This window comes from Barbus barbus (genome assembly GCF_936440315.1).
Source record: "Barbus barbus genome assembly, chromosome: 29".
Lineage (NCBI taxonomy): Eukaryota > Metazoa > Chordata > Actinopteri > Cypriniformes > Cyprinidae > Barbus > Barbus barbus.
The window spans coordinates 11,795,155-11,808,183 of record NC_136757.1 but is presented as its reverse complement, the minus strand read 5'-3'; the positions used below and the strand labels follow the sequence as shown (position 1 = coordinate 11,808,183).

The following is a 13,029-nucleotide window of genomic DNA, read 5'->3' as shown; positions in this document are numbered from 1 at the left end:
CTTAACATCAGAAGTCGCTTACTGCACCTTTAACTTGAATGTGAACTTCCAGTGCAAACTAATATTTATCATATTTTAATTTAAACAGTTACTCAAAGTGGTTTGTAGCACAATGTGTTTGATCATTTTGCACTTTTATTATTTACCTATATTGGCAAATACCTAAATAAATAAGGTGGATACATTAAAAACTGAAACCACAAATCAGTGGATATCAGTGTCTACTGAGAGACATTTGTTCACTGATTAGTACAGTAATTATCAAAATATATGAATTCAAAGAATGTGTGCTTGGCATAATTAGAGTCTGATTCAGTAATCTTTATAAAATGATTTAAGAACTAATCCAGTCATATATTAAGTGAAAGATTATGGAAATTAATTTGTCAAAAGGTGTAGGAATTGTGTCCACGTTTAACCTACAATCTGTGGATTACTAGCAGCAGCAGCCATACAAATATGTTTACTGTGCAGCCTCAGCAGTTGATGCGTTATATTTGTAGGCATCAGGACACGTGTTGAGCACTAGAAGGCGCTGCTGACCTTCATATGACCTCAGGCTGAAGTTGTTTGTTTGCTGCAGCTCTTAATTTATCAAAGACATTTAACAGACAGCTTGTTTTCATGCGGCTGAAAGAATGAGAAGCAGCTAAGGAGGAATTATTTTGAACATTCTTCAGTTTGAGGCAGAAAAATCCCCCAATAAACATCACACAGAAATATAGTATTAGCATATAATATTGAAATATAGTATTAAATATCATTTAAAAATATATTTGCTAAAATATCACATATTTACTAAAAATATTGTAAAATATTGCATATTTTTTAAAATATATTTTAAATATTAAAAAAATACCTCCAGTATATTTTAAATATTTTTATATTTTGCTCTTGATATTTCAGTCCAAGAAAATACATTCACAGATGTCACAAAAGTTAAAAATCTTCGTTGTCTAACATGTAACACGTAACACATTTGTATTATTTCGAATATTACAATATTTAGTGTTAATATTAAATATTTAACAAATGTAAAATTACAATATTTGAGGTATTCATGTAAACGGTGAGATGACGATATTATCACAGTTTGATTGGCTGACTAGGTGTTAATGGGAAATGTCTCTACTAGGTATGCTTTATATTTATGTGTCTTACCGTTCACAGAAGAGCGAAAACATTTAACATTTTATGTTTAATAGCAATAAGGTGGGCAAACAATGTAAGTGGAGACACTTAATCTAAAGGTGCCATAGAATGCATTGATACAGTATTTTAAAATGTTCTCTGATATCTACATAGAAGGCTTAGGTAAGGGCAAAAAATCTCCAGAAATGGTTTTACATGTCCGTTTACTACCCTAGGATTTCTCCCTAGAATTAAATGGCCTGTTATTGGCTTATTGGGAACGGTTATGAATAATAATGTTGAGCTCTGCTCTGATTGGCTGTTTCACAGTGCTGCTCATTTCAGTAGCTCACAGGGAGGAAAATATATATTTCAATACTTTCCCTTGCAGTTATATCGTCGGGTAATTATACAGTATATAAAATGCGGGCATCAGGGAGCCTCTATTAATATGCGGGGCACTGAAACTGCTTTCAAATACATTTTAGATGTACATACTAATATTAGAATGATTTCTGAAGGATCATGTGACACTGAAGATTGGACTAAAGATGCGCATTACAGATTTCTTTCTTTTTTTTTACTATATATTTGCATAGAAAACAGCTATTCTAAATTGTAACTTTATATATTTCACATATTACAGTTTACTGTATCATGAAATTCTTTATCATATAAAAAAATCTCTTCTCAAGAAATTGAAAGGCACAGTAAAAACAGTCCACATTCTAAACATTTCAAGTCATAGAGCACAGCATTGTTATATGGACTGATATTATGGTAGGCATTTAACTTTAGTGACATTAATCCCAGTAGATCAGCAGTTTTTGAAATACTCAGACCAGCCCGTCTAGCACCAACAACCATTCCATGTTCAAAGTCACTTAAATCCCCTTTCTTCCTCATTCTGATGCTTGGTTTGAACTTCAGCAAGTCGTCTTCACCACATCTAGATGCCTAAATGCATTGAGTCGCTGCCAAGTGATTGGCTGATTAGCAATTTGTTACCAAGCAATTGAACAGGTGTACCTAATAAAGTGGCCGGTGAGTGTATGAAGCTTTAACATACACTTACCTTATGATAATAATGACTGCTTTCATGTAATCCTTTACTTCTGTAAATGAGATCTAGCCTAAAGCAAGCTTGAATGCATGGATTAAAATGATATATGCTCCAAAAAGACTCTCGCACGGCTGGCAGTTTTATAGAATGGTGGAAGCGTTTTTCATTTAAGCTGGAAAGTATTTGACCTTGCTAGAAAGTGCTGTGTAAGTGATAATGTACATGGAAAACAGAGACTCATTCTTACCTCATAGATCATTAAACATCCAGAGTTTATCAAAAGAAGGCAAACACACAGCCTTTGTAGGGTTTGGGGCTTTTATTTAATCGGTTTGGATATACATTTTGTTTTCTTAAATTATTTTCTCATCTGTTATCCAAAAGAAGACCATTAAGTTGGGAATTATACAAAAATATAAAGAAAATTATGAGTGCTGTATGCCACATATACAACTGGAAAGTATTTTACAGAAACACAAATCACCGTGTTAGGAAATCAAACAAAATCCATCTGTTAGCGGAAAGCATTTGTACACCAAACAAATGTAATCATGAAATTTCATACACGAGGAAAAAATATAACATCTGTCCTCAGAACTGTTTTCAACACATTGCTAAAATTCCTCTATCAACTTATCAAATGTCCATCTTGAGTGAACAGGAAGTTATTTATCGGTCATGCCTTCCTGTAATTTCATCTCTTATCAACTGCTGATGATTTTTTCATCGTGTCATGGAATATACATGCACTAGTTTCCTGTATTACACTAGTTAAACGTAGCTCTTTTGATTTGTACTGCCAGGCTTTTCCTCTCAAAACTCAAACACATCCACATACGGAAACATACTCTGTCATTGTTTTTCTATTTTCAGTCACCAGAAGATCTCTATTATATAAAATCTGAAATTAAAAAAAGAAAATGAATGAGGTAAGAGATCTAAATTTACAAAACCCACTTCAGCTTTACAGAATTGAAAGCATATAGTCCAGACATAAGACAGACATGACGTACTTGCACCTCCATAATGCTTTACTGCTCAGTCAAAATCTCTCTCTCAGCGCACTGCTCCGTTACATCGCATCGCCTCCCTAAACAACAACAGCTCTGCTCCACAAAACAGTTTGTTATACATGAAAGAGGAAATGCACTGGCTGGAGGAGACAGGAGCTCTAGATTTTGGCTGAGACAAACTGGCTCCAACAAAGTCAGAAATGAATCATTACCTTTGACATTATCTAACCGTGCAATCGTAAGTATAACCGTACAGTCTTCAGGAAGTCAAAGAAACTCGTCTCTGTTCAAATCCAGCATTTGAGATCAGAATATGCCGAATTCTCTCATCTAACACATGCTCAGTCCAGTCATTTCATATACAACCTTCTGTTTCCTGTTATTCTGTGAGTGCAGCTCTTACTTTGGCCACTAAATTATTAGCACGTCGGCCGGCTTCTGAAACTCTTGTGCAAGAAATTATTCCACGTTCCGTTCTCTGAGGTACAAACAGAAAGGGAGGAAATATTTAAGGTTGTATTTCCCTTTCTCTGAATTTTACAGAATCTTTGGTCCAACCTTTCAAGTGCTCCTACCCGCTGATTTGCCCTTAGTCATACCAACACATTTACACAAAAACAAAACAACTTTCCATAAGTGCAACTTAAATACAGTTTATATTTCCTCAGCCAGTTCTGATAGTCTACAGATTAATGCCAGTAGACCTTAGTCGTGGTTAGCACGTGTTTAATCTTTGACATCTGTGTTAAATTCAATACGGCATCTAACCTGACTAAGGTCTAATGACTTTGTGCTCTCGTCCATATATAATGTGCTTATGCATTTTGTTTTAATTATGAACTCTTTCCTGTTTGAGCATTTGTAAGAATCAGCGATACTAAGACGATAAAGTAGGCCCACATGGACTCCGCATGTTTTTACATTTTTGGGGCGAATATTGGCAGAATTTTAAGGTTATAATTAAAATGGAAAATTGCATAAAAATCCTATGATTTAAGTTTTGGATTACAATCTTATTAAATTAGCCAAAGTATTCAAATAAAAAATGAAACTATAATGACTAATAAAAAAGATTGTGATTTTAAACTGACATTGAGTTCTATGTAAATCTGCAGATCTTTCATGGAATTCTGCGGGCCTCTGAATCAGCAAACAGCAGATATTGTTTTGCCCCAAATGCTTTTCCCTCCACCTCACTGATACGTCTGGATATTAAAATTAAAAGAAAAAAATCTCCAGATGTACATAAATACATCACTGACACGTAAAAGACATGTAAAGACCGCAAACACACACTGAACTCCAGCTCATCTCCACCATCAAGTACCAACATCACTGGAAGCAATAGAACAAAATGACCCTCACTGAGCATCCGTCGTTGAATCAGGGTTTTAGTTCATGTTCTCTCACTGTAGCTCTCTAACCAAAGGGAGTTTTTGAATTTTGGTAAGGATAACACGTCTCTCATGTGTGTCTCTCAGAGGTGTTCTGTGTAAATGATGCATGGACTGGCGTCCTCGGTGGACTCCAGCCTGACCGTGGACACAAACCGCCGGCGCCCGGCTGCGTTTCTGTTGCCGTTGTAGTTCAGCGTGGTGCGGTATGTATTCCGGGTGTGCTTGGGGTACACGATGGTCGTGCTTTGGAAGTGTAGCGGCCTGTGCCGTGGCTCGAAGTGAACCTCTGACTTGTAGCTGCGCCATGTGCAGTTCTGAACGGCCACCACCGTCTCGCTGAAGGATGTGGCGGTCGGTACCTGGGCGCAGAACACCTGGTCACGGAAGTGTCTGTCTGAAGCGTATTTCACCGCAGAGTTGAACCTGACGGCGGTTAAAAGACAAGAATTCATGAGTCAGACATTACGTAAATAAGAGGAAAATATGGGAATGTTCAATCAAAGTCTGAGACCAACTTGGAAATCAGTTTTTGTAAAAGTAATGAAGAAATGTTTCTGATTCTGCACTATTTCTAGGTCACAAGTCAAATAAGTAAATTTGTGACACTGAACATATGACACTGTACAAATGGTCAGATGTTCTTTCATTGGTCTTTCTCAAATCATGATGAAGAACACGATCTTCAGGATTTACACAAACTTGTGGAGTTGAAGGGATAGTTCACTCAAAAATATACCCGGAAGAGAATAAATCGTTGAATAAAGTTGTATTTTTTGTTTTCTTTGCACACAAAAAATGATTCTCGTAGCTTCATAAAATTACATTTGAACCACTGATGTCACATGGACTGTTCTGTAGATGTCCTCACTACCTTTCTGGGCCTTGAACATGGTACTTCCCCTTCTGTCTATGCAGAGTCAGATAGCTCTCGGATTTCATCAAGAATATCCTAATTTGTGTTCTGAAGATGAACAAAGGTCTTACAGGTTTGGAACGATATGAGGATGAGTAATTAATGACAGAATTTTCATTTTGGGTGAACTATCCCTTTAATGCAAAAGAGATCTAAATACAAGAATACAATCTAAATACAAGTCTTTGTGTCGTTGTGATGTTTGTTTAATTTTTTACTTTTCAGTCAAAATGCTTAAGTAATAGTATGAATTGTAATGAAAAAGTGCAAAACAGAAAGTGGTTTGGTCTCAGACTTTTATATTCAGCTTTAGTTTGGATGGCCCTGCAACCACACAAATATTTAACACTCACTTGATCTCTTTTTCTGGTTTGGGGTTAACCTCGATGCTCTCTCCATAGACCACAGGGTACATGCGTGACTTCGCATCTGGACCTTGAGAGTTCAGGAGCAAGTATGGCAGCTACACAAGAAGACATAAAAAAAAAAAAAAAACAGGAATTAGCCATCAAGCTAGCCATTACAACCCATAATAATCGATGTTGAGCCTTGGCAAAATATTAATACATTTTACTTTTATTTTAAACTGACATTGAGTTCTATGTAAATCTGCAGATCTTTCATGGAATTCTGCGGGCCTCTGAATCAGCAAACAGCAGATACTGTTTTGCCCCAAATGCTTTTCCCTCCACCTCACTGATACGTCTGGATATTAAAATTAAAAGAAAAATCTCCAGATGTACATAAATACTGCCCATTTTTTTTTAAATACTTGTAGTTTTAGTTGTTTTGGAGTAGTGCTGTCTGTGTGCATGTGTTTGTCTGCGTGCTGATATATATTTTGTTCTCAGACAAATGGCAACAATGCAGCAGTGTGTGTGGAGCTGGAGCGTCCTGTGCCTTCACCTGCTTCAGTCATCAAACACACACCACGTGAGCGCTCCGCACCTTCCTCGGTGTCCGGCACATACACGCTCTGCTTCTCACTCTCTGTCTCTGACACCTCATAAAACCCAATTCCTCCGCAGTGTATCATCAACCCAACTTTCATCTGATGTGACACGGGAAACGTGGGCTCTTCCTCAGCTCGAGCGGAACATTTTTATCTGGCACATCCAGTAAATCAAGAAAATGTTAACTTTTAATTCTTATCTTATCTGCATTTTTTGCTTCAGTTCATTTAAGAAATTTAGTTCTGACTGATTCAGTTTTGAGGAATCAGAAGAATTGTGATGGTCCACATGAGAAGGTCGAAGAACCAACTAGTGCTGTGCAAATACAGTCATGGCCTATATCATTATATTCTTATTCTCATAATAGTGCATCGGTTAGTTTTTAAAGTGCACATTTACATTTCAGAAAATTAATTTATCAATGTTGGATAAAAGTCTCATTCAGTCTTAATTTATGATATTGTGATGCACTATATTTTAAATCTGTTTTTCAAGTTGACAGAGGTTGGTCTTGCTCAGTTTAAGCCAAGAAAGTGAGTACATAATTAGGAAAATTAAAACTCTCCCATTACTAACATATATGCTGTTTATGAGAGGTTTCTTGCATCATGCCGTTGTCTCATGGATGCAGACCAGTGAGAAAGGGATCGCACCCTTGAGCATGTGCGTCTGTGTCCATATGAATACAAGAGAGATCCAGGACGGATACTGTGTCCACTGTGTCATTATACAATGTGCTGCCACTCCACACACAAGCCCTGTAGACTCCCAGTCACATTAGAGAGATCTCAGCAGGAACAGAGCACTTCAACAGGCTCAGCCTAACAGTATCTTAATCAAAGGCTGAAGGTTAAAGAGAATTTGACATTACAGTGTCATCACTGTCTTGACTGACTAGGTCAGGAGGTCTAACAATTTTTCCAAGGAGGTCTATAATAGCAAGAGAAAGCCAGGTATATAATTATTATTATTATATTATACTTAATATATTATATTAGAAATCACTGCAATGTTAATGCAAAAACCATGTCAGTTTGATAATTTAGAGAACCCTCCAAATATAGACACTGGCAAAATATCTACTATCATAAAAACCAATAGTTTACTTTAAAAAAAATAAAAATAATGGTTACAGGTCTCTGGCCGTCAATAACGATGCAGTTATAATATCTGCCAGCAGGGGCGAACGGGACCATGCTAACTAGTCAAACCTTCACTTGTACGAATAAAAATATCTTGTTGTGCATAAGGTTTTAATGGTAGTACTTCTCTTACCGATCCGTTACTGTAACTGTATAATTGTTATTTATTATAACAGAAAAAAGAAACAAATTAAGAACAGAATTAGGCTAACACATTCTGAATTAGAAAATAGATAAAACATACATAAAATTCATAATAAATAAAATAACACTGCATTGTTTTCACTGTATAAATTGATAGATCAATGCTGATTAAAGCTACTAAAGTTATTCGGTCAAGAGCTATGAGTGATTTTTCCTTTTTTCCACTGTAGTGTTTGAGAGACGCAGACTCGGCATGAGTGTGATCTCTCTTTATGAATTTTCAAAATTTCATCCAAGATGAAAGTCTTGATATTTTTGCATATAGAAATGGTTGGCGAGAAACAATTTGCAACAACATTTATGTAGCAATAATAAATATTGTTTATTTTCTTATTTTCTTCAGTACCGAAAGTCATCCGTTCCTATCAGTACTACTACAGTCTTTCATAATTTAGCCCTGGGGCCCATTTAATGGCAGGTTTTGGTACCTATCCTCATGCAGTTTGAGGGGTTCAGGCTGGACACAGACAGGGCTGTTCTTTATTGGTTGTTTGGGACTCTATACTGACATCTAGTTCCGTGAACTTCCTGAGTGAATGTTTTATTCACTGCTGCCTCTTCACACTGGAGGTGTCTGACTGATTTTTGCCTTGTTTGGTTAGTCTGTAGTTCCGGTTGTAGTGTTTGTGTTTGTTAGGATCTCTTTGTTTCCCTGATCCATACCTTCACTCTGGGGTGTGTTGTTTATTGTGCTTGTCATATGGTATTGTTTGCTTGTTTTGTTAAAACATACAATTTTTACAATACTAGCTGAAAGCACTACATAAATGTATTCTTTTTATTAGTAGTAGTAGTGGTAATAGTATTTGGTAGTAGCTCACTATAAATAAAACATAACTAGTAAAAGGTGATATTAAAAATCTATACTATTATGGCTAAAGCATAAAGCTCTAAAAACTCAAATCAGTTTTTAAAAGTAATATACAATATGAACGTGATATACAGTACATGCAATATACAATTGCTAACAGTGTTATTAAATTATTAGCGTTTTTAAAGAATAACTTTCAAGTGAGCTGTAGATAGACAGCAAAGGTAATCTAAATGTGCAAACAGAAGTTGCTTATTATCATGCCTTCTCATTTGTTTCAGAGGTGCCACTGCACCCTTCATGTTAATTTCAGCAAACAGAGGTCATCAGTTTATTATGCAACTGACTGCAACAGCTTTGCTGTTAGGCCCGCCACACCAAAATAGATTGGAGAGATTTTTTTTAATGTTATGCAAACACAACTCTCGAAATAGACCTGCAGCCACAAAATGAGAGGAAAAAGGCAGACATATCCTCTGCAAACATGCATACTGCATATAGTATACTATACATGCTGGGATAGACAAACCTTTGCAAAGCAAGGCTGCCACGAACGGAAAATACAAAGTGCAGCAAACAATGATGGCTTTGTATGGCTACATTTTCTTTTCTACTCTGAAAGAGCATTTGGTCCTCATATACTGCATGTTGCCTGCAGGCTCCACCACAATTGTATACATTTAAGTAATAGGATTCTGGAAACAGCATATTCTGAAGAACTGCGACAGAGGGATGTTTTGTTGACATTGGCACGAGAGCATTCCAAAGTGTTAAAAACATACTGCTTAAAACCATAAAAAATGAATGTTGCACAAATAAAGTCATGCTGCATTTTTCTATTTTATCGAGTGAGACGCTTTATTGCAGCGACGTCCCGACAAGTGCAAGCATGTTTCTTGAGAGGAGTGTCTGAGTGATCATTTATACACTCCAAAATGCCTTTAGATACTTTCTCTCAGTGGCGTGCTTGGGCAAAGCATTTATGCTGCACGACAGAGACAAATGCAGCTCAATCACGTTAACAGTCGATCAGCGGAAACTGGAATCTGTTTAATAAAAGAAGCTGTTGTTTTGTTAGAGCCGAGCTGTGTTTTCTAAGAGAAAACTTATTTTTTTGCTCTAGAAGATGCATCTAGAAGTGTTGGAAAAGGTTTCTTTCTATGCTAATCTGAATCTTCTAGCATTGTGGTCACGCTGAAGTATTTAGACACTGCCAGCATTTCAATACAGATTTGAATGGATGGTCGTGTCAGATGTGGACACTGTGGACACGTGCTATGCAACCTTTCAGAGGCAGAAATAAGACTCTGGGTTATGCTGAGGCAATTGTGTGGTGCTATACTGTAACAAGAACACGCGCCGTCTAGTAATACTGTACCAGTATGATATATATGTATGTGTGTGTGTGTGTGTGTGTGTGTGTGTGTGTGTGTGTGTCTCAGCACTGCCTGTTTGTTTGCACGTGTGTATGTGCTGTAAAAGGGTTGCTATGAGGAGGCTATGAGGGACAGAGAGAGATCGGTTACAGTTACCACATTCACCAAACACAAGGTCAACTTGTTTACAGAAACTCTCTCTCTCTGGTTGCTTCTTGACATCCCTGCTTCATTAGAGTGAGTCTCCAGAGGCACGAGCACCTGAGCCCCTTTATATTTAAGGATTCTGCCCTATTACTTCTTATTATTTGTCCCTGGCCTCCACACTGTCAACAGTGTCTGTATGCGTTTATGACGAACTGCAGATGTATTTCTATACTAGCATGTTGTTTTGAATTGAACTACTTAATTTAACCACTGGTTGCTCACAAGTGTCTTTATTATTGTCCTATTTATACAGAAGCAGTTTGAATGCTGCCAGTATGAATGGGTAACTGAAGTCCATCTGTATCCATAGTGAGTATGACTGAAGCTAATTTTAAAAATCCCAACTTCCATAACAACAGATAGTCGTATTGCAACTGATATGACATTATTTAAAATCGGCATGAAATGGCTATTTTCTAAATGCACAATATTGATCTTCTAATTGTATTGTAGTCCACTATAACCCATTGCTTTTTTGCGATCAACCTCAAACTCACATTTCAGATCTGCCTCCATCTAATCAACAACCAAACAAGATAATATCAAAAAATATCTGCCACTACTTCTGTTACATAGTGACTTATATGAGTGCATTTAAGGTGCATCTGTCAAAGGACAAAACTGATGGAAGGCAACAACTGGATCTAAAACCTTTGAATGACACACAGCTCATATCTCCAAAGGCACACATGAACACACAGTTCAAATGTCACAAGTGTGTGCAAAATAACCTTACTCACAAATACAAATGTAATGCATTGTGTTTACTGACTTCATTGTTTTATCCCCTAAAACAGATTGCTTTCACTCATAGTCCTCATGCATGGGTCTAAGTACTGCACATGATTTACCCAAGTAGAGCATGTTCCTGCATCAACATCCTTTTCCTGGACAACAAGCAGTACCCTTACCCTACCCCTAAAATCAGTGCACCGATTGGGTGATATGAAAACTGTTTCACTGCCAGCACTGGATGTTGATTGAGGAACATGGCCTTCTTGGGTCTCATTTAAGCTCTAAGGCTTCATTCGATGAATGCATACCAGTTTGCCTTCCCGGCTCTCCTTTCTGCAGTATCCTTGCAGCTCATTTGGGGTTGAGCAGCTGCCAGAGCGCGACTCAAGGATCCCCGGTGACAGAGAGTAGAAGGGCGGACTGGGGCTTGGAGGGAGTCCTGAATCCGGACTATCAAGCAGTCCCTCCCGGTTCTTTCCTTTCAAACTCTCATCCATAGCTTGCAAATGTAAATGCCCCACCATTTCTGGAAGAGCGTAAATGTTTTAAACCAGCCGAATTCACTCCTGGAAAGATGATATGAGAGATATAAACCTAAAGTCCCATATCACAGATGCAGATGGAGATGCAGATCCCAATGGATGCCTAAAACGAAAGTATTAAAATACATGTTATATGGGAGAATGGGGCTAGTTGTCACTTTTGACAACTCAAGTTCACTATGAATTCACTATCAGTTCTGATTCCACTTATATTTCTTTGGGTATAGGTTTTTTTTTTCTGAGTAAATTTCTATATAGACACAAACTTTTAGGTCTCGTTTATATCATGCAAGTCATGCTGTCACACTCTATAGAGTAAGTTGTTATAGCAGATTTTGTGATTAAACAGTCTATTATAGGTTTTTCAACTAAACTGAACCAATAATGAATCTCAGAAGTAAATTAAAACAGTTATGAACAACGAAATACATAAAACAGCAAAAATGTAAAACTTGTGTAAATGTAAAAACTGTCTTTCAAACTTGTTTTTGCCACCAAAATACTATTATTATATAAATAATATTTGTATATGCTAATATAATGCGTGACAACTTGCCCCGAGCTTACATTTATATGAGAAACACACATAAAACCATATGTTTACTGAGATATAACCCCTATGACAACTAGCCCCGGTCTACCTATTTTACAAAAAATGCTGTAATTCATTATAAAATAATTAATAAATTTACAATAAATAATGGCTGTTTTAAAACCTAGTGTGCTGTCTATCTAGGCAAAAGTTTAGGCATCATAAGCGCGTTCGAGCAGTAATCTCAACTAGAACGTTCAAACGCGCACATGATGCCCAAAATACCGCCTAGGTAGGCAGCTCGTTAGGTTTCCAGACACCGCCGAATAAACGTGCGCCTTACCATATAATACATACACGAGTTGTACTTAGGCTACTTAATTAAAAGACAAACAAAAATCACACTTAATACACTCTATTATACATTTAGACTATATGAAGGAGGAAAATATGCCTTAAAGAGTTTTTGTTACCTTTAAATTTAGAAATCCCGCCGTGAATGAAGAGTTCAACGCATACCACTTTAGTTCATGATCTCAGAAAAAAGTAAAATCCACAACAGACGCGATGACTTCCTCACAAACAGTTAAAACAATTGCGAGAAGGATACCAAAAACCTGTAAAGTCTCACAATAGTCCCCAGCTCATTGGTGCCGGTGTCTTCTGCGCGTCTCTTGCCCTTCTGGAAGCGCAGAAGTGTCTCTGGCTGCAGCGGTGCGCGCACTGACCGCCAGCCTTTATGCGCCTGGAGCCAATCCAGAGCCGCCGAGGAGATGCTGTGTTACCAGAACCGGCCAGCAGGGGGAGAACTGCATTTGACAGTTCTGACCTACATTTTGTTTAAGTTTTCATCAAGTTTTAAAAAAACAAACAAAAAAAAAAAAAAAACCCCACCAAAAACAAATTGTAGAGCAAACCGCGAGCATTTGTATAAAACATTTGTGTACATCAATTTACACATTTCAAAATGATTTAGTATTGATTTCTGTTGCTGAAATTAAGAGGGGAAT

General features: G+C 37.1%; 1 protein-coding gene across 1 annotated transcript; it reads right to left on the bottom strand.

Moving 5' to 3' along the window:
- Positions 1-2,499: 2,499 nt before the first annotated feature.
- Positions 2,500-12,762, bottom strand: LOC306849165 (refilin-A-like). Its single transcript, XM_079384018.1, has 4 exons — positions 12,493-12,762; positions 11,254-11,590; positions 5,871-5,980; positions 2,500-5,027 (listed from the first exon to the last, which is right to left on the bottom strand). The coding sequence occupies exons 2-4, from the start codon at positions 11,467-11,469 to the stop codon at positions 4,685-4,687; spliced, it is 669 nt and encodes a 222-aa protein (XP_079240144.1). The 5' UTR covers positions 11,470-11,590; positions 12,493-12,762; the 3' UTR covers positions 2,500-4,684.
- Between the last annotated feature and the right edge of the window lie 267 nt (positions 12,763-13,029).